The 23,106-nt window shown below is 45.9% G+C and overlaps 1 protein-coding gene across 1 annotated transcript in view; it reads left to right on the plus strand.

Annotated features, from left to right (window-relative positions):
• Positions 1 to 23,106, plus strand: part of LOC125942608 (uncharacterized) — a 38,913-nt gene that overhangs the window by 12,552 nt on the left and 3,255 nt on the right. Inside the window, exons 4-6 of the mRNA XM_049660792.1 lie at positions 3,697 to 3,927; positions 14,649 to 14,956; positions 21,717 to 21,867. Of these exons, the coding sequence (XP_049516749.1) occupies positions 3,697 to 3,927; positions 14,649 to 14,956; positions 21,717 to 21,867 (690 nt within the window). The remainder of the gene's footprint in view (positions 1 to 3,696; positions 3,928 to 14,648; positions 14,957 to 21,716; positions 21,868 to 23,106) is intronic.

Genomic DNA, 23,106 nt, shown 5'->3' on the forward strand with positions numbered 1-23,106 from the left:
ACAACAGGTGTGAACGCACACCATTTTTAATTGATAAAACATTCTCCCTTAGGCGGTCATTAACGCAGCTGCCTGTTTGGCCTATATACGATTTGCCACAGCTCAACGGAATTTCGTATACGGCGCCCACCATGCAACACAGTACCGGCTTACTGGCATGCTTTATTCCGCAGGGAGCTCGGCATTTTGGGAAGAAATGCGGGCGCAAAGCTTAGACAACTTGTTAGGGGCCGAGAAAACCACCGGAACGTCATGACTGTTAGAAACTTTTTTCAAATTGTGGGCGATTTTGTACATGTAAGGTAAAACCAGTGGTCTCTTTTTCTGCATGGCCTCAGGCTGTCCCTTTCTCTTTCTTGAACAAATGGCGAATTTCATTTGGAGAAGAGGAAACCCGGCTGCAGCCAACCTCAAAATCTGTAGCTGAAAACTGTCGTCCATTGTGTGCTAGCAAGACTTCTTTAAAGCAGACCTTAGGCACAGTATCGCGATAGCTCTTTTCACTGTTTTTGAGTGCGCAGAATTATAATGTGAAAAGAGCTATCGCGACACTGAGCCTAAGGTCTGCTTTAAATAAGTCTTGCTAGCACACAATGGACGACAGTTTTCAGCTAGAGAGTTCGAGGTTGGCTGCAGCAGGGTTTCCTTCGGTGGTCTTAACCAGTGTGGCTGAATCTTTGCTCCAGAAAGATAAAAGGTGCAGCAGACAGCCTGAGGCCATGCAGAAGGAGAGAGCATTGGTTTTACCTTACATGTACAAAATCGCCCACAATTTGAAAAAGGTTGCAAACAGGCATTACGTTCCAGTGGTTTTATCGGCCCCTAACCAGTTGTCCAAGCTTTGCGCCCGCATTTCTTCCCAAAAGGCCAAGCTCTCGTGCGGAAAGAAGCACGCCAGTAAGCCTGTATTGCGTTGCATGGTGAGCGCCCTATACGAAATTCCGTTGAGCTGTGGCAAGTCGTGTATAGGCCAAACAGGGCGCTTTGTTAATGACCGCCCAATGCCCCTGTCACACGGCACATGTAATAATAATAATAATAATAATAATAATAATAATAATAATAATAATAATAATAATAATAATAATAATAATAATATAAATAATAATATCTTTATTTATTCCAACAGATAGGGGGCGACATTGAAGAAAAGCTGCAAGTGCAGCTTGAAGAAACACCCTGCCCCCTATGATCACAAGACATGGGCAACGCGGAGCTGCCGCTTGTATTACAATACAAAAATACACAATTTGCAAGATACATGAGAAGCACTAAGTGAAAAGTGAGTAGTTGCGCGTAGATCAGTTACACAACGTTTCACACATCACAGAAGAAAAAATATATATACACCTATATATAATCTAAATGTAAACAAGAAGCTGTGCACTCAACTAATCTCCACTCCCCAAATATGTGACCGTAAAACATGAATGTTAGTCCTGCTGATTAAGTCAAGAAAATTCGGATGGAGTAAGGCACATATATGAATTCCAGATTTGTTGTAAGCATTTAAAAGCCTTGGTAAGTTGTTTTTTAGCATTTGTGAGCTGTAATTAGTTCTGAAACGGTGCACTGTCCAGGGCACATGTAATGTCATTTGCAGTAAATGACATTCATATTGAATGTCATTGCGGTCTTGCGTTCCCAGTCTACATGGGTAAACAAAATGGCATTCCGAATTCATGGCGATCCTTATCGGCAGGCTGCTATGATAACGAAACCTTACAAATCGTGCTTCTTGTTTACATATTTCACTATATTGTTAGCAATACAATGGTAAGCATTGGAAGGTTATTGGAAAATATATTGCATGTCGTTTTAACTTATCAATTTTGTAATTTTTTGCCAAGCCCCTGCCGCCGAGATTACACAAGTCGGGCGTGCATGATTTCGGGAAACTCATTCAATGGGCGAATGCCATTAGCTGTGAATGTCATTCACTGTGCCCGTGTAGTAGCAACAAAAATGGCATTGACATGTATTCTCATTCGCTGCGAATGACATTACATGTGCCGTTTGACAGGGGTATAAGGGAGCATGTTTTATCGGTTAAAAATGGTGTGGGTTCCCACCTGCCGTTCCATTATGCCTCGCATGGCTGTGCTCCACGGTTTGATGACACGCGCGTGATAGGAAAAAACAGAGAAGTGTTAGCACGTGAATTGCTCGAGGCTTATTACATTAGGAAGAAAGGTGATGGTTGTATCAGTGTGCCTTCTGTTTCCCTCTACAAAAGTGAATGCTTGTTTTTAGAGAGCGCAGTGAGGTAGCTTGTAACAAGTGTTGCACCATGTCTTTGAGCACATATTTTTGGAAATAGATATATTTCGGTGATGTGCTGGAAATAAAACTAGTTGAAAGTATGGTGCCCTATCCTGTCTCCTACTTGGTTTCCTTCTTCGTTTCCTTGCGCCACAATTCATTCGTTAAGCTATGCACCAATTCGCCCAATGCACTACCTTGCTTCCATACGTTCCCCGGAACGCGCTCCTCCGCCTGCGGCGCTCGCGTCCTTCGCCCAGCTCGGCAGCCTCCGACTTAATAGAGAGTTTTAGAATAGGGGCCCTACACGTATTGGGGCCCCAAACGTTTTGGGGCCCCAAAGAAATTGCGTCGGCACCACTGCGCATGCGCGAGACGCAAACTGCGTTTGGGGTTTGCGTTGGGCACGCTATTTCACCGATTTAGCGGGAGCCCCAAAAGCTGCCCTAAAAGCTTTGCGTCAACAAACCTGGCGGCACCCATCGAAGCGACGGCTCTCCGAGTACCAAACTGGGCTTGATTCGTGGTAACGCTTGAAGTTCGTAAGCTAGGAGAAGTGACTGCGGCTATCACTTTCTCTCAACTAACGTGTGTAATGAAGATTGATTCATTAGACGCCGCTGATTCCGAAGTCGATTGTCGATTTCATGGCTCGCAGGCCTAACGTGGATTAGCTTGGCTCGTGAAGGCACGTAAATTTGGCCACTCAAAATTAAGCGCAACAAATCGCTTGCTGCTAATAGAATAACCTCTCAATTGTAATTAAACGCAATACCACGAAAGTCAAAATTACTCTTCTTATCATAAAATGGTATCGTTTATATTAATATTTATAATAGTTTTCCTTGAGACCGTATTGGCGCGGCAAGCGCAAGATGCTATTCGCAAACGCAAAGCCCTATTCTAAAGCTCTTCACTCCTGCATGCCCCAACGCTAACACCGGCAAAGCTCTTTGGGGCCCCAAACTTTTGGGGCCCCTAATCTAAAACTCTTTATTCTCGCTGATTTACACCTACGGGGCAGGTACGCTTACACGTAAAAGCGTGAGAAAGCGCGCCCGCAGATGGAAGGTGTGAGGGCGGTTGCCATAGAAACGGCGGAAGCGACGGCATCAAATGTGAACGACGGGGACAACGCCCTGCGCAAAGGTTTGGCTCTCTTTTCGCTGGTTACCAGCTCCGCCAGGCATTTGGCACACATTCGTGTTACAGTGCATTAGCAGCAGTCGCAGCTGAAGCCTGTTGATAAGGTCTAGGTTCAAACACTTTTTCCTCCTGTAAAGTTGGTGTTCAAGTTGGAAACAATTTTCATGCATGCAATGACAGCTTATGGTCAAACTTGGCGAATTAGAGAACGCAAAAGTTCAAATGGCGACCTGTCTATCGCTAGATGTCACGCGATTCTGCGTGACGTCCGATGCTGTTGTTGCGCAGGCGCACGATGAAGAGACGCCGTGGACAGCTGCGGGTCGACTCGAGTCGACCAGGACGACCGGGAGGCAGCGCAGGCGGCTGCCGGCTGTCTCGACGAGTAAGCGGCGGCCGCTCCGTGAGCTTTCTCCAGGGCAAAGCCGTGACCCCGACGAAGGCGACACAGGGCCCGGCAACAGGATGCATGCTCCCTCTTTACCGAGGGACGCATTGCACGACCCCTTTGGCAGTTTGGTAAGTCCGCCATCCCTTTAAATAGTTATTCAAATGCCTTTCTGGTCGTGAACTGCGGGGAACTGTGACAACCATATCGTAGAATTCACCCCGTCCATCGCGTTCTTGATTTCTTTTTTTTCTTTTTTAAGGAGATATCTTGTGTAAACCCGCTGGCGCCTACTTGGAATGCACCCGACCGACCAACGTCAAACCCCGGATATGTAGGCAAAAAAACTTTGCTTTAGAAGAGCAATTGCTGCTGTAATGGTTGACCGTTAAGTTCAGTCGAGAAAGCATGCCGTTGCATAACACCGTCGAAAGCATAGTGGTTCTGATTATTGATCGTGATTTGTTTCATTTATTAGGTTATTACTATTCAACACTCAGATAAAGAATAGAAGGAACTAACAATATCGTTACGATGAAATATTAGGCGGCGACCAAGACAGCAACCAAGATTATACATATTGATAAGACGATGATCGGGCGTATAGAAAAATGAATGACTGCAGGACAACGTGCACGTGCCTCCCTAACAAGCGTGCCATCCCTAAAAAGTATAGGTAAATTTAGGTACAACCTTATATATGCAAATTATTGTACCTTGAAGTACCAAAAGTAGAGCAAAGCATATATTGCGAAAAATGACTGCATTGCCTTGTTGCAGGAAGTATTCACTGCTTTAAGCCTCGTACCCTGAGTTTTTGAAGCTTTCAAAGATGGGCTGAGAAAAAAAATATCTATACCACTTAGGTCCTAGGCACTTGGCACTAATTTAAACATTGTTACCCAGGAGAATAAATGCTTGAGGCAGTACCTCTCAACAAATTGTTCACAATGCTCGTTGGTGCGGTGACGCCAGCTTGACATTTTTCCAGACTTTTCTCACCTTGAAGTCTAAACGGTTGCTCGGGAAATTTACGGTCGTTCGTGAAACGAGGGCCACAACTTAATGACGAGCAGTCAGTAGCAAGCACTACTTAGATGTCGATTAAAGAAACCATACAGTAGTCTCTGCAACGGGCGTTAGCGAACTCTGTTGATTATAGTACGCATCAGGGGCAGGTACCTCGCGAAATGGGTGTAATGTAATTCCAAATTTTTTTTTCAGAGAAGTGCCTGCTGGACCCATTCTGCAATGTTTAAACTTTGCACAGACCGGTGCGCATAACAACGAAGCGCCAAAACTGCCTCAGCGCGTTCTAGTGAAATCTGAGTTGTTAGTCCGAGCTGTAAAGAGGCAACCACGCGCACGCGATATTCAAGCGAGAGCGACGAGCAACGCGACAGCCCGACCCCGCCGCGCTGCCGCGTCGCGGCGTGCGACAACCACATGGAGGTGACATCGCGATACAAGTAACGACAAATTTTCAGCGTTGTCCAAATAATTACAATGATACACCCGCAAAAAATTCTAAACGTGCCAAAGGCCAATGTTTTAAACAAAATATATTATTGCTAGTTTTTATATGCCGTCATCGCCAGTAACAATGCGTTCCAGGTCGCCAGCGTGGAATTCTATGGCGCCATCTCTAAGGTAAAAAGCACTTCCGCGGCTCTCGATGGCGTCTCAGGCCTAACGAAATCAAAACAAACAATCCATTTCAATAATAGCCACAAAACACCGCTTATACATTGTCCTCAGCGAGTTGATGAGACGATGCGATGGTTCATTTTACCATTTATATATTGCTATCACGGCGGAGAGCAAGTAGCAAGTCTAAGCAAGAACGAATTCAGATCGAAGCGAGCGGAGTGGTTGCTACCATGTTGCGGCGGGAGCCACCGCGTGGACTTCCGTGCGGCAAGCAATGTTTTCTGGCTGGCCAGAGAATGGCAATGCGACAAGCGACGGCGACGGATCGACCGGCGCGACGGCAGAACCTGTCACTCGTCGCCGTCGCTTGAATATCGCGTGCATGTGGCGGCCTCGCCTTAAGGCTATCGCTCTACTCAAGTGCACTGGGTGTTAGAGGGACACTAAAGAGAAACAGGACGGACAGCTGGAATAAAAGAGAGACCTTCGCGAATACGTGCAGTTTTTGTTGCGCTCAAAAATATGAGTTATTAGTGGAGAAATTCGTAAACGAAGACCAAACATCGCTTCCTAAATTTCTCTCACCCCAGATACGGCGCTGAAGCAGTGTCGTCACGGATTTCACTGCTCTGAGCGAATCAGAGGGGGCCATGATGCGTCACCGCTTGCGTAAACGGCCGAGGCGCTGGCTGCATCATTGGCTGCATGGCCGCTGCGTGTGCGTTCGCCGCGACTTCTGCTTAGGTGTTATGTGGCCGCGATGGATACCGTTGCTGACGCTGAACCTTGCAACAGAGAGCTCGCGTGGGAAGCAGGACTGCATTTCAGCGATTTCAGTGAAACGGAGCGCGAAATGATCCTCCGTGCTCGCGCGGCAGGTGTTCCGCGTACGATGGCGGTGAGCCGCCGGCCGCGCCGACGGAACGCGAAGCCTCGTTTTCGTCGAAGGAAAGCGAGGCGTCCGGTCCGCCCGGCGACGATATTCCCGACAGAACAAGCATAGAAAGTTGCGCGCGTACTCGGTATAGTTTTTTTCATGGCTTTTTTAAATGACATTCAGCACTCACGGAGCCGTCAGTGTGCTGCTGCAGGGGAATCAGTAGGGGATTTGATGAAGGCGACATTGAGGGAACAGCTACTCGAGAAAGGACTGGCCTCTGGGACACGCCAAGAGACTTTCCGAGGGCAGGATAGTATGCATAATCCGAGGGCGAGAAATGCAGAGAGCACACCATCGGTTTATCTGGCTCTTTCTTTTGTCGTTTTATCATCTACCGATCACTGAGCCATTGCGAACGCCGGGGCTGATCGCGCGGCACCACATGAAAGGACACAGTCGGGTCAACACTGCCGCTTCCCCTGAGCAAGCGCCCTTGGGCGTTTATACAGCTCTCAACACTACACACACGAGGCATTTACTGGCTGTTTCCCGCGAAGTCAACGTTTTTCGAGCCACGCAACACACATCCAAACACTAAAACACTGTAGAGCGCAAATGGTGCGCGCGATGATGCATAGGGCAAAGCCGAAACTATCACGACCGCATGTAGCGTCATGCCATTTTGTTCTTTTTATTTATTTAATTTTGCGTTAAACTTGTACATCATCGCTTCAAACGCTTTAGAAAGTTGTTAAATGCTGTTCATGTACGTTTAAGGTGTATTTTATTTTGCGTTTGATTAAGAGCCATAAATCACTCTCGACCAATCGCGACCGGGATGCGTTTGTTATCTCCGACGTCACTAACGCGTAGAGCGGGAAATGCGAAGCGGCGTCAGCACCTATCCTTCAGTTTTTCGCTATTTTCTCGCTTGCTAAACCTTTGTTCGCAGTATGAATGGTATGACTGTGATTGTGAAAGGATAGTCTGCCATTAAAGCCCAACTTCCGGTTTCTGTTTAGTGTCCCTTTAACGTCTTATGCACTTTCCGCAAAATTACGCGCTTCCCACGTGTAAATGTGCGGAAATGCGCGAAATGGCATGAGAAGTGGCTCTGTTTATACCATTCATCACAATAACAAGTCCATTCTCGGCTGGATATTAGATTCTGGTGCGGTGGTCGCTCCACGCAAGGTATAATTTTTGCGATCTAGCTCTATGCCACTTTGGATACCCGAGAGTGTGTAATAATTTGTTGATGTCACTCACGGTACCCGCTTTTGCTCCATGACAGAAGGTTTTCACGCACCACACCAAGCTTACACAATCAATGCTTCATTCTCATGAGAAGAGTCAATTTTAACGCGATAGTATTAAGGGCCCCGTGTCGCAGAAAATTCGGCGTCTGCGGCGGCGTGGCACGCCGGCGTCCGTTGCTGAGAAAACCATCCCGAACCACCCCGACCACGCAGGCCCTCCGCGTAGTGCAAAGGGGTTAGGGAACAAAGTTGAATTTCTCAAAGTAAAATCTGTCAGAAATATCTTGATGTGCGACTTAACCACAACCTACAGGCACGATAGCGTGGGATTGTAATTTGAATGTACGAGAAAACCTAATTCTGTTTCGAGGAAACTGAAAGACAAACCCCTTTTCCAGCATTTCTGTCATACCAATAGCGGCGCGTCCGGGTATGTTACTTACAAAAACACCATCCAGATGGCGGTCACCTCCTCGGCAGCGCAAAACGGCAGCGGCGCGCAGAGGCGACGGTGGAGAAAAAGTAGGCCGCATTTTGGCCGCTGGTTTCCCTTTGACTGTCGTCAACGCCGTAGCCCAGTCTCTATTGTAAACTCGCCTCCTCCCGTGCCAACGACAGCGACGCGCGACGCGTCCGCAGCGACCGCCAAAAGCTGAGAGACGCGCCGCCCGCGTCACCGGCTGCCGCCGCTACCTCGGAACGACTTCAACATCATTCTGCGCCCCAAATCAAATGCAGTTCCAATCCAGCTGAAATCCTGCTCAAATCCAACGCTTAATGTAGCTACGATCCTGCTCAAATCCTGCGCTTGTGTAGTTCAAATCCAGCGTTTATGCAACTCCACTAACTTGAGTCCTGGGCAAGTGCGAAGCAGTGAGGCGCCGGTGTAGGGTTGTGGCGCCCTCTCTTGCGCGGCACTGGTACGAGTCTGGCGTTTCGGAAACGATTTTAACGAGTTTCTGCTAATTGATGCACATAATGCTTCATAATTCCTGTCTTGTAAATTATTCTGAATCGTGTTAGTTTATTTTGAACCGGTTTTGATCAATTCTGTACTAGTTTTGACCCTGTTTTGAGCACTGGTTTGGGAGCGTGATCACGACAGATCACACGTGACGGACGCCACCCACAGCCCAGGCCCTTAAAGTGATTCGCATTTAAAAATAAAGCTGCAGTTGCCGGGAAGCCTAACAAGCATTCAGGAATCTTTGAATGCTAGCGCATTCCACTCTAGCTTAAGCGCCCTCCAAATGTTTTACTCTACGGTAGGTGATCCCCTGAACTACCACTAGCGAACCCACCTTCTAATGCGCTTCTCAGCGTGTCAGGACTCCAGGTTGCACACATTTTTTTTCTTTTTCACTTCGAACTAGCTTTACCTATCTTCATTGATAAACTTCAAGTTAAAGCTCATTGCTCAGAGCTTTGATATCAAGTTTGTCTTTTCGGTGTCCTCATTTTCTTTTTTTTTTGTAGTTCGGATATTTATTTGTTGTTACCTTTTTAGACGTTGGGAAACCTTCCGCGATTTATTTGCGTTGCGAGTTAGTCAGTATTTGTTATCACGCACATTTCTTGCTCTCAGCCTGTTCGGAATTTTAACAACAGAAGTATTATCGAAGTCGAATTGTGTGTTTTTATGTTGTATGCTTATTTGTATGTTTATTTCTGAAGTCGACCGAAGCGAGATCAGCGGTATGTTTGATAAAATCTTCCTGTAATTGCTGCTCGTTTCCTACTGCCCAGGTTAAAAGGGAAGCTAAATGTCAGAAGGCTCGAGTAAAAAAAAATGGAGGACGCGTAAGCTTTGCCTTTAAGAGTGGAACGCGATAGCATTCAAAGATCACTGACTGTTTGTCAGGCTTCCCGGCAACTGCCGCTTTCTTTTTTCTCCAACTTCGCCTCCGCATGCGGCTGCGGAGGAGGTGAGCGCCATCTGGATAATATTTTTGCAAGGTACACCGACCGGGGTGCGCCGCTGTGTGAGCGGTAGAAATGCTGGAAAAGGGGTTTGTATTTGAATTTCCACGTAACATAATTATGTCTTCTCGTATATTAAAATTACAATCCGACGCTATCATACCTGTAGGTTGTGGTTAAGTCGTCCTTTATGATTTTTATGACGAATTTTACTTTGAGAAATTCTATAGTTTCACCAACGCCTCTGCGCCATCCGGAGGGCCTGCGTTTTCGGGATGGTTCGGGATGAGTTTCTTGGCCGCGGACGCCGCACGCCGAGACCGACCCCGGATTTTTTGCGACACGGGGCCCTTAACGCTCTCACGTTAAAATTATCCATAAGTTGACCGCAAACACGGGAGCAGCAAAAGAGGGAATATTATTCATGTCCGCGTAAGCGCTTATGCCCGAAGCATTGAAATATAATTTAATGATGTAAATATTCAATAGGGACGTATACTGAACAAGTGACTCTTATGACTTTATATAGAATGGTATTTCAAAGCTGTCCTGCGTGTATTATAAATATCAATTCTATTCACAGAGCATTCATATAAATTAACAGTAGGTAATCATTACAGCTGAAACACATCTGGACAGCATTTTGCTTAATTGTAAAAACACGCTTGCTCTTTCAAACACGGAAACTGACGTTACAAGTGTGCCCCGCAGCGGCCCGTCGTGGTAGCTCCGTGGTTACAGCGTTGCGCTCCCGAGCTCGAGGGTTCGATCCCTGCCGCGGCGGCTTCATTCCGATGGAGGCGGAATGCAAGAGCGCTGCTGTTCCGTGTATTGGTTGAACGTTAGAAACCCCCGGTGGTCAATATTAAAGCTGAGCCCTTTAGTGCAGCATCCCAGACAATGTATACTTTGGAGTTTAAGAATGGTAAACACCATAATTTAATTTTGTGTGTCCCACAGCATAAAAATAAAGTGCTTTCTTTGCTGAGAGATCAAAAGATCATACTATACCTATACCAGAACCCTTCGCAGACGGTTCATTCGCCCCTTGGCGTATTCCTAACTGCAGCAAATTACCCATGCACCTGTTACGTAGCACGCAGAGATGCAGAACACTCAAGTTTGCGATCACCTTTCATTCGTGTATGCTCCGCTATTATAGGTCAATAAATCTGAACGCATGAGATAATGTTTTCAGCACATGCTTGCTCTCATCCACTGATCAGAAAGCCCATCATTGTTTCAAGCCAAAGCTCTTAGTACACTTCACGTTGGCTTCCGATGTGGTATCGTTACCACGTATCTAATAGCATTCAAAGCTCAAGACGACGCCCTACAAAACTATAAATATCATGCCTATGCCAAATGCACGGTACGCAAGACGTGAGCATTCATAACTGGTATAGCACAATAATTTCTTTAAAGTCAGGGACCCGTTATGCTTAGCTCTCATGGTCAATGGGGAGATTAGTTCACACACTTGAAACTAGTCTCAGATCTTTTGCAGATCTTTTTCAGACCTTCTTCAATCAGTCCTTTTTCAATCAACCCGTTTTCACTGGAATGCAGCACCCTGGCATCCTTCCCTGTATGACAAGAATCACAGATAAACTCGAACGCAGTCAAAGAACGCCATGCTACTCGCGTGATGAGCATTTAATTTCAGCATGCCCAACTGCCTTCACCATGCCGTAGACCACCTGCACGCTTGAGCTTTCCGAACCATAATAGAGAGGTTTAGCTTGTCCGGTAATCGGGTAAACGCGGGCGGACCGGGCGTTGGGGCGTTTTGCCGGAACCATAAACGTGAGCGGCCTGTGTGGTGCTGCCACCTAGTGGCGCAGAAATCAAACAGCCAAAAAACAGCTAATATAGCAGTAATCATGTGTTTTCTACTTATCTGCTGGTGTGAATTTTCGGCGGCAACACAATTACGCCACTGTCGAACATTTACACCAGCAGCGAAGTAGAATGCACTTGGGTACTGCAATATTGGCTGTTTTTTGTCTGTTTCATTTATGCGCCACCTGGTGGTAACACCATACAGGCCGCTCACTTTTACGGTTCTGGTAAAACGCCCCAACGCCCGGTCTGCTAGCGTTTACCCGATTACCGGACAAGCTAAACCTTTCTAATAACACCTCTCTAAACCTCTGTTCTGCGGGGCGGTGCGACGCAACACAGAGCTTTGAGCATATTAAACATGGCACTGACGTCAAGAGACCATAGGACATTGTGCAGCTAAGCTCTCCTCCTCGCCTGTCGTGTGGCGGCACACGTCGCATACTTTCGGTTGGCCATCATGATCATCATCAGCCTATATTTATGTCCACTGCATGACGAAGGCCTCTCCCTGTGATCTCCAATTACCCCTGTCGTGCGCTAGCTGATTCCAACTTGTACCTGCAAATTACCTAACTTCATCACTTTCGGTGGGAAGTTTGGTGTTAATATTCTAATAGGGGCTGCCTTCTCAGATGTTTTGTACCGCATTCAAAGTATACGGTGGCACGATTGTCTAACAGCTCTATCGTGCGGTAATCCAGTGTGCGGTGGATTATGTGCATGAACGTAGTCTTTACAGAGGTTGACATTTTCCATTTGCACTTGCCCATATGCTAACAGCTTTAAACGTTGCCATCTTGTGTGCTATTTGCTCCATTTCATTTAATTCCAGACTAGCAACAAGGCTTCGTAGTGAGTATAAGTTTGTATTAGTTATTCTGGCTGTCTTTATCTCCACAAATTTGACGCGACCCTCGTCAGAATCAACTTTTAAAAAAATTTTCTGATACAGCATGCTATTTTGCCCTCTGCAGAGCGTCCTATCACGGTTTTCTTTCTCTCTCTTCTTTTGAAGAGACGCCGTTTTCCTATTGCATTGGTCGAGAAGGCTCCGAATAAATTTAACCAAGGAGAAATGATGCCACCATGACACAGGTGAAAGATTATGCACTGCAGTAGATTGTTTAAAGCGGCATCAACGTAATCACGTGGAAACTAGTTTTGCAAACAAGCTATTCAACCTGGACGTGTTTCGCGTTTAGGAACAACCGATTAAGGAGAACTGACAGACACATGAGTTAACTAAATACCATCTATTTAGCACAGTGCAAGGACAGTGTGCACGTGTACTGGTGATCTGCGTTGGCGTCGTGTCAAAGAATAGAAGCACGTAGGAAAAAAAATATATAACAGGACTTTACGGACGTTTCGGCCGGGCTCCAGCCTTCATCAAGAGTGCGATTGCAAGCACACAGAGCTCAATTTATACAGGTACTCCGTAAGAGTACATTCTTTTCTACTTTGCTCTTTGTATTTTGACATTTGATTCTGTAGCCGAAACGTTAGTAAATTCCTAATGTTGTATTTTGATTTCTTTTTGTGTTCTCCTGTATGGAACTATATATATATATATATATATATATATATATATATTCCTAACTAATGAAACATTTTTTACATGTTTGATGCACCATTGAATATTTTTCCTGTTTGCCTCGTAACGGTTCTATAAGTCATTATATGGAAGACATATTATTCTCCTAACACAGTCAGGGCTTGCAACTCGGGCTATTCGAGCAAAACGAGCTCGTCTAAAATGTCTGCATTAAACACTACACAAGCGAGTAAAAATAGATGCTTCTGCATACGTTACCATTTCTAAATCCCGCATACTTCTTCATAATCATCCGTATACACTAAACGAGTTCTTTTGTAATAACGATACCTTCCAGTTTTCCTTTTCCCCCCGTGTTGTTCGTGAGAGGAATAATCTAGATGCATCTAACACAGTATCGCAGCCCGATTTTGTTAAGTTATTGGAAGATGAAATAAGTATAGTTAGAAAACAACAGTTCCTTAGGCACATATAATCATCAAAACTCCCATTTTTTGAACAATAGCTAAAAAGTGACCTCCTTTATTTCTTTCTCATTTTTGTAACATTTGCTCTTTTTGTTAATAGTATTATTGTTGTAAAATTGCGCATTGAAACTGTTGCAAGTATTTTCATTTACATGTTTGGATGTTTTTGCCGTTATTTATATGAAACATGCATTGTATGTGCAATCATATGCCCACCTGCTATGGTCTCGATATGAGACTGGCAGTATTGTAAATAAATAAATATGGCATGTTTATGCAGTGATATGTTTATTTCCGCAGCATTTAGTAGAAATTATGTTGGTGTTTAGTACTTGACCTTGTCATATAAATTTTCATTTATATTATATTTTATTTTTTCACACACTCATACACTTTGTATAAAAAATGCCTGCCGAATGACACAAAAAGATGCCACTTGTGCGAAGAATACAATGGATCGCTGTTCGTTCAACTCAGGGGTCAGGAGAGGTCGCAGTGCAGGGGTTCTACAACCAAGTTTGTGTGTGTGTGGGGGGGGGGGGGAGGGGAAGGGGTATTGACCGTCTTCGTGGTCAAACACTCTCCTGGCAGCAGCGAGCGCTCACATGCTCTTTGTTAGCATGTCTTCTTACTGCCACTGTATGTACGCACAACTTTGTAGCCCGTTATACCACCACTGTATGTGCGCGCAGGCTTGTATTCATTGTCGTTTTCTTTGACTTTGACGTGAGTCAATGTAGGTGTTCACATTCATGACGCCACTAATTCTACGCGCGCTTGTGGTCATAGGCTTCGTACGTTTTACAAGTTTATGTTCACGTCTCTGTTGTACTCGCGGTTTTCTTTTTTTTAATAATGCCACCCTGTGTACGCGCAAGTTTCTATTCAAGTTTTCGTTGTTTTCATTTTTTTTCACTATCACGGAGTACATGTATAAATTGAGGTCTGTCTGCTTGCGATCGCACTCTTGATGAAGGCCGGACCCTGGCCGAAACGTCAGTAAAGTCCTGTTATAATTTTCCTGCGTGCTTCTATTTTTTGCACTATTTCTGTGCAGGCTCCTGTGATTCCTTGCGTCACTGATATATATGTATATATATATATATATATATAATTATTTGGTTATGAAGCTCAATGGGTTCAATGAAACGCAATCACAACTGCTTAAGTACTTGGCTGCGTTAGGAGTCATCATGCATTACAAAGACGTCAACATACTTCAACCATCAGACTAAGACTTCTCCTTCCTCTTCATTTCTTCTCATCGTATTCGCAGACCAATGATCGGTGCGGAGCGGTTCGGTACACCTTCTGCCCTCGCCTGCGCCGCGAGGTGTTCTATGATCGCAAGAGCCGCGACTGCGTCGCAGTCATAACAGCCGCGGAACACGACGCAGAAAAAGAAGTGGCGTCGAGGGTTGCGGCCCGGTACCAGCACACCAGCGCCGACAAGGACGAAGCACCGCTGTGCAACAGCAGTCCGAACCGCTTCTCTTCGCTGGAGAGCTGCCGCCAAAGTTGCCAGCGAAGCGAGTTGCCGGCGGAGCGCTGTTTCGACAAGACCCTCTTCACGGACTGCGGCAGGTATGCACGCTGGACGCGATTTATAGTCAAATAGCGCTTATGTGAACCTCTAGAGCAATCATCCTTCAAGTACGCAAATTGTTTAGCAACGAAAATAGCGCATTGGAGCCCAAGGGATAAGCAGTGACGTATCCATTCCGTGTGGAATTTACACTAGTAATTAAAGTGACTGTTTACAGCGGTGAAAAGGACCTACTGTGGAAGCCTAAGGATCGAGGATTTAGAATCCTGACTCGGTCTTAGCCCCCGGGTTCCGTGTCCCTGATATAGTTTGTGTGGGCTGGTGCGAAAATTCGCGTTGATGTACAACATGCTTTATTCTGTCAGTTATGGACACTCCAGTCATATTTACGGCATCGCAGTTATTATATGTGTTCAGAGAGCTCCCCCGTCGGGAGGTGAGCTTGCGTCGGTATATTTATTTATATCGTGTAGAGCAGCTAATCACTTCGTCAATCAATTCGTATCGAAAATATTAGCCACCTTATCTACTTAATGAAAACCCACGTTGATTCTAGCTATATGTATTTAAGAACGCCTTCGCAAGAAGCACTCGAGAAACTACTTCACAGTGGCACAATGACTGGCTTTTAAGCCTGGACAATGTAACTTCTCGCAAACGAAGCAAATTAATTATGAGACATTTAATTTACCTTATCGCTTATTGTTTAAGAGGTTTTACGGGGCCTCCTAAGCGGCAGGTCGAATAAGAAGCAAGAAATCTTGTGCGTCCGACATGGTTTTTTGTTTATTTCTTATTTGTTTATTTCTTTATTTCGACACTGCTTAAGCACCGTCAGCAATGCTATGCTTGCTCAATGAGCTTGCGATATCCATCCAAGAAAGCTCCGTGGAAAAAGCACGTTAAGAAAACGTTGGCTTCCGGTCTGCGACATTATATAAACGGCGGTCAACTTGGAGCAGTGGGGGATTATACCGCCCTTCATTTATTTGTTTTTTAGTTAAATTATCGAGCCTACAAGTACTCCACGCTCCCTATGGTGACTCGTTTCAATTCAAATGTGGCGTTTGATTGCGCCTCTGAGTACTCGGTAATGCGATGTTTTACAAAAATACCCTTTATAGAACCTTTCCCTGTAGGCTAAGCTCCACCATTATCCCCTTAGTCACTGGAAAAAAGCCAACCCTAAAGGTTATGTGGCATTCTGCAAGTGCGCTTCCTAAGAGACTTCAACTGCTGAGTGGTGCAGCACAATGGAGTGATGCCAGCTGGGACTGTGGCTAGGAGCTCAAACACGGTATTTTTGAACGTTTATCGATGCTGTCTCCTGATTGTGTATTGGCCCAATGCGAAGTCACTGTTCTTGCAACGTCACTTCTATGCTTTTTTCTGCATGTGATTTCACACCAACGAGCCCGTTACGCGCAGCATGCCGTGAGCGTACATCCCTTGTATGCCTAAGAAATAATCGCAGGAGGAATTGGCATGTCACACCACGTGACAAGTAAATCGAGGGCGGTTGTAATGTGCACCCATTTCGCCTTAATTGACGCAAGCTGCAAAAAAAAAGAGGTATCATAATGGCGATCTTAACCGAGTGCAGGGGAACTTGTTAGTGAGCTAACCCGGGAACAGTTCCTATACAGTTAAACTGCTCCACTACGTGGGATCACATCGTTCGGTCTGAACGAAAAGGTGTGAGGTGGGATTTAGAGTGCGGGGCTGGCGCGACATGCGACACGCGACACGTGAGCCACTTTCACTTTAAGCTTGCGACAGCGAGACCACATTGGTGATCGCTGTGCTTTCCACTTCAAGTCAGCTCGATGGCTACAATAACCGTGTGTCATGGTTTTACAGCGAAGCTTTCTATGCAAACCCTCCCGGACTTTCATGACATAATATGCTGCTGGGTTCTGCTGCTGTTTTACCGAATAGCTCGTAGTTAAAATAAATTACATTACCTGCCCAATAAAGAGATGGAACCTCGGTCCCCCAGCACAGCAGCCCGATGCTCTTACCATCAGGCCACAATCGCGCGTATGCTTGTATCGTGACAACGCCAACAAGATATTTGAGGTGATCGTCGCGTGTGTGACATTGCGTAGCATGTGTGCAAGAGAGACGCGCGAGCGCCAGTTTCCATTACGACGAAGACGCAGGAATTAAATGGACAAATTTAGAGCATTTGATGAACCCCGTAACGACCAAAGTATCATATATGCTGCGCTCAGTTTAGCACAAAGCCCGCAGTTGCTTTTCTGATATGCTGGAGTACGGTAGGGTAGTTATACCAAACGTCTACTAAATAATTAAATACTAGACTAATTATGTTTGAATTCAAACAACATTGCATCGTTTGTTTTCTGCAGATGTCTACTCTCCATGGCCTGAAATAGAGGTTCACAATTTGTTTCCTTCTTTACTTGATCTGCAACTGTGTTCGGCCATTGCAGGGCTAACCACTTCACGAAAACTTCGCTTCCAAGATGTGCAATGGGTCTGCCTAATTTTTTCTTAGTATTTTCCGTTGGCCAGACAGACTCGCACTGGGAACATCAGCCCGGCTGGGTTGAGGGATAAGGACGAGCTGTGTAGTGTGAACTTGGTCCTTCGACATCAATGCTTCCGTCATGGCTGCCTAATAAAGCAACGCAATTTTAATATATGGTTGCATACAACCTCAAGCTCACTTAGTGCAAAGCCAAACTGTTCGATGCCCACAACAGCCCGAGACAACTCACTGTTAGAGAGGTCCTCTTAGGTTTCCTTAGGCATCCTCATGTGGAGGCGTCAAACATGGAGGCGTCAAATACGTATATGCGGCTGAGCTCGCGCAAAGGGGCGCGTCTCATCGCGCATGCTTTTCAGTGCAGTGCATAGCTTTCAGTTGCTTCAAACGTCAAGATTAACCCGCGTATTCTAGAATGGTCGTCCACTCAACAATTACCCTCGACTCAAGAAAGTGGATTGAGATGCCATTTCTCAATTGTCCCTGCACTTCATTGACATTCCATGCTCGGGAAGCACAGCACCTTTTTCAGTCAAAGGGGGGCGCTGTGCTCCACTCGGTGGAGTAGATCGAGCAGCTTCGAGTCCAGAATCGTTTGAGAATTCGGGATTAGTCTTTCGGAAGCGCGCGCAGGCCTAAAGGCACGTCCAATGGCCTTGCCGCACGTACGTTGATTTACACAACCTGCTCCTACGCTATGACGTCGTTTTAATAGCCGTGGTGAAACTTCAGTTTGATTGACATTTTATCGCGATAGCAATTATATGGACACTCCAAGCGGATTTCTGCCGTCGTCGTCGTCGTGAAGTTCTATATTACGTACAAAGCCGAGTAAAACATCGCCGCGCGCCGTATGCTGTTTGTGCGAATGAAAGCGCGCGAGAGCGAACACACTGCGAAGAGCAAACGCCACGTCTTCGGTCGTGCGAAGGGCCGTGGGGGGATGGGAGGTAAGCGAAGTTTAGCTGCGGCACTAAATGCGCATCTTGCGACCGGGCGCAAAGGGAGCTGGCGACTCAATCTCCCGCGCGAAAGAAGGAAAGCGGGAAGGCAGCGCGCTTGCTCACACCAGCGTTTTGACGGCGGTTGTGTGCGGTCATCGAGTGTGATCTATTCATGTTTGCTTGTGCGCTGACACCATGGTTGGTAATTCAGTTAGGGCTGATTCACACTACGCAGACACGAGAACGATTTTGGTCTGCCGACTGATGACGCGAGCAGTTTACAGGACAGAAAACGCTCTGGCCAACTGTTTAAAGGAAGAAAAATGCTGTCGCCAACAGTCGGCAGACCAAAATCGGTGCCATGTTCAATGTTGGCCTAGTGTGAATCAGCCTTTAGTAAAAGAATGTGTCCAAGTTTATACAGCCGATAAAACAACTTTCATTATTCCGTATAGTTCTCTACTGATTTGCTATCGCAATTGATGCTTCGCCTTTCAGGCGAAACGGCGCCTTTTTTCTTCTGGCATTGAAATTTTTTATTGCTGCAAACTGAAAAAAATATGCTGATGCAACACAAATTCGTAATTCAGTAATGAAAAATAGTGGTCACAATTTTGTAAGCTGAACCTATGGATAGATATATAGTGGACAAACTAGATTCAATACAATATGCCGCTTTGAATTATAGCAGTATATTTCGTTAGAAGGAGTTGTGCGAATCTCTCGTTAATGTTGCAACAATTTAAGCTAAGCTGTAAGCTCATACAATAGTTTACCCGCTTGAGATGCAGTAAAATGCAATATCTAATGTTAGTGCAGATTTACGAAATTGTAACCTTTGTTTCTCAGCCTTTTAAAGCTTACTAATTTTTGGCAAATTTTCGTAATATTGGAGCCCTACATCAAAATTTAACGCTCTGCAGTCCTAGAATTTAGCATTCTTTTTTGAAATTCAGCAAGTTTTATGCAAGTAAGTTGAGCGGTTATTTAATGAGAGCATTTCTGCATTTGACATGTACACATTTGTGTAGGCGGCATCGCACTTGGCCCCGACCTAAAGCTTCCTCTTAAGGACGAACTTGTTAACAGGAAAGAGTTGTAAGGTTTATCTTGAGTTCTAAGGTGTGTCTGGTTTAGGACTTTAGATCTGCACTATAATCACTCTGCGCCGACCAAAAGAGCCTACGACTTTTATTTATCCTACCAGGTGTCGCATACGCCAGCTGCTAGGTCTGCGCCGAAAATGAAACGACTTTCTAAACGCCAAGAAACGCTTGTCAGAGTTGTTACACGTTGAGCTTTGCCCAATGCAAAACCCGAGCTTGGCAATCCTCGTGCTGCCACGTTCGTGCGTGACCCTTTCCTTGCGATAAGAGTTCCGAAGCGTCATCGCAAACCTGAATCTCGTCTTTCCAAGTTTGCTTCTGCCGATCGCTATAGGCTTTGTGTTATGGCGTCACATGTCAACAGCGGACAACTTCAGCGCAAGGTGTCAGCAGATCAAGTACTAATTAATTGGTTGCTGTGGGGCAAGACTGGTGTTGTACATTTTGTTCTTTTATGCAATAATAGGTATATTCCAGGAATAGATAGAATAGGAGCGGCCATGGTGCATTGTTCAGAATTTCTGACCTGCAACCGAAATTCATGAGTTCGAAAACTGGACGTTTTCAGTTTTGAAGATAGACTTTTTTCCTTGTATTTATTATTATTTACGATCAGCGGCAATTTTTAGCGAGAGACAGACAGGGTGACCAACCGAAGAAGGCGCTACGTGAGGCCCCGGTCATCTGGCGCCGAGATCACCAAGCTCTTCGTTCGTAAGAGCTGTTTGCCATTGGTCACGGCCGCCTTCCATAAGAAGTCTGTTCGATTCGCATGCACCACCTGAGCCGCTACACGAAGTGCTGCACTCTGCCATTCGTTTCAGCTCTGCAGCAATGGCACCCTCTGAACTAAGCCATTAGTTTCACAAGGTGCAAGACAGATGCAGGGCTGGTTCGTAATTTTGCTGCACCCTCTCCTTTGTCGGTGCCGAGTGGTGCAAGCTTATAGGTGTGAAGCAGCAGCGCTGCAGACAGCATAGCACACGGCCGCAAGCGCCGTGAAAAACCCGCTTACGCCCCTCTGCTGTGTCGGCGCAAGTGTGGGGTGTATTCACGCCTCAGAAAACGATCATACCTGCAGTTTGAGAACCGCAAACTTATGCACTCGGTGCACATTTGTTGGTCAAAAAAAGTTCAGAGCCCTTCGACTACTGTGAAGATGGAAGCCAGCGAATCTGTGATTATGGTGGGTCTGCTATAGTGAATATTGCTATAGTCAATATATATGTTATCATTATGGACTATACTGAGCTGCGTCGGCATGTTCATCAAAGAGAAAGGACACTGAAATCTTGTTTTCGCCCAGCGCGATGGCTAAGAAGTGTGTTTGCTGCGCCAAGTCGTCAGACTAGCGAATGAGCCACAGCGTTCATAGCCGTGGCACACTGCACGGCGTCATCAGGATCCTGACGTCAGGATCCTGGACGATGTGGTTAAAGGAGCGTCCGTCCCGTCGCGAGTCCAAAGGGCAACTGCGGATAACAGTGCTAGCGCGATCTCTACGTCACGAGACAGAGGCACAGCGATTGGTGGTACGTGCTGCCACCGAGTATCGCGACACTTGTGAAAGAGGCATCGGCGGTGGCGAGGGGTATAACAACGTGCCATCCATCATCTGTTTTGACACCTGTGTTAAGGCCTAACCGGCGGGAAACCGCCACGCACATGAAGCCAAACCACCACGCACATGGAGCCAAAGCAAATGCTGATGATGATAGTTTTTTTCTACATGCGGATACGATCCTGGGGAACCTAGCCCTTAACAGCTTCGCTTGAAAAAAAAAACATAACGCCTGCACAATGTCCGCACGACGTCGGCACCTTGGTATTCGTTTCGAGTGTCGCATTGTGCCTGCGCCGTAGAATTCGAGCGGCACAGGTTGCAACTTCTTGTGAACATCCTTGAAATGGTTCATAGGGGTGCAGGCGAATCGAACGGACCATAATATGTCCAGAATAACGAGTAGCCTTATCTTTCAGCCAGCTGTAGCTTGAGTAGGCTTTGATAAATGTGGACGCAGATATGTGAAATGGCGATTGTCACATCAGTAATTTAAATAAAGGCGGCATATAACAGATACAGTACTGCATAAGAGCTGTAGTGTCTAAAGCTGGTTCAGATAAACCGAAAGTTTTCAGTACAAGGCCTGAAGTTATGTCTAGTCGCATTATTTTTTGCATGTTTAACTTTGAGGATGTTCCTAGGTATATACGCAAATTCAATTATCTGCCCCAGGGAACACGTGCTGTCCACACGGTGGTACTTCGACGGACGCCGGTGCCGCGAGTGGCATTTCCCTGCTGGCCGCTGTCCCACTGCGCAGGCGTTCCGCAGCCGAGCGCAGTGCGCAAGGACTTGTGCAGCATCAGCTGTGGGGCCTCAGAAAGTAAGTTTTTACCTCCTCTACGGTATTTTTTATTATCTGCCCCCTAAGAAACTACCTCTGCTTTTTGAACTCACTTGTGATCATTTAGGGTTACAGAATGGATACCAAGAGAAGGGAAGCGCAGTCGAGGTCGGCAGAAAACCAGATGGGATGATGAAGTTAGGAAATTTGCAGGCGCCAGTTGGAATACGCTAGCGCAAGACAGGGGTAATTGGAGATCGCAGGGAGAGGCCTTCGTCCTGCAGTTGACATGATATATAGGCTGATGATGATGATGTGATCATTTAAGCGTTGAACAAATAGCTTTGCTCTTGCTCAAAGATAAATGGTGCCTTGCCCAGATGAACTTTCGGCAGGTGGTGCAAGAAAGTGTACTCGCTGCTTCCAACTGCTCGCGCGAACGAAACCGACTGGTGTTATCCAACAGTCGACTGTAAGATGAAAGTGTGATGCCGGTTTGACGAGCATATGACAAGTATTCGAAGACTACTTGACATGACATACCACCATAAATTGGGCTAGTTGGATTGGAGAAGCACTCATGTCGTGCACTTCTTTCTTCGTTCATACTCTTAGCGCTGAGTTTTGTGTGTGACCATGGCCTATCCCATGACACATGCGAAATCACACTCATTTATCTAGACATGAAGGCTAGATATGCATGACGTCGTCAAGCTATAGAAGAAAGGTTTTTACTTCGAACTCCTCCCTTAGTTCCAACACCCAGCCGAATGAAAAGAACTGTCGTGCCCACCATACAGCTCAACGACATATATAATAAAAGAAAGAAGTAGACTGGATACTTTTGAGAAGAGCTGGACATGTGTATGCCAGATTTTGGCTTAAAAGAACGTGGCCAAACCTGAGGGCGTGACCAAACGTACCACTAAATGCTTACGCCAATAAATGAACGAGCACTCTACCGATACACAGGCTCGTGGTTTGACTTTTCCGGAGAAGACGTATTATCGTATGGACACAAGACCTCGTAACGCCTGCAGCATGTGCGCTACCAGTGAAAATTATGAGTTAAAAAATGGCCATAACCCCTCTTTCAACAAAAAAACATATCTTGGTGTGGCCTCTACGCCAGTTCCTTCGTGCAGGCTCACTTGTTCGCGCTTTTTTGTTTCGCACAGCTTGGTTTGTTCAAATGTGTAGCTTCTTGTTTTTTTTTTTTTTTTTTTGCTTATGAGTCACACTGAGTTTCAGTCATACGCCTGGGAGACTAAAAAACGG

This window comes from Dermacentor silvarum, chromosome 1, assembly GCF_013339745.2.
Source record: "Dermacentor silvarum isolate Dsil-2018 chromosome 1, BIME_Dsil_1.4, whole genome shotgun sequence".
NCBI classification, from domain to species: Eukaryota; Metazoa; Arthropoda; class Arachnida; order Ixodida; family Ixodidae; genus Dermacentor; species Dermacentor silvarum.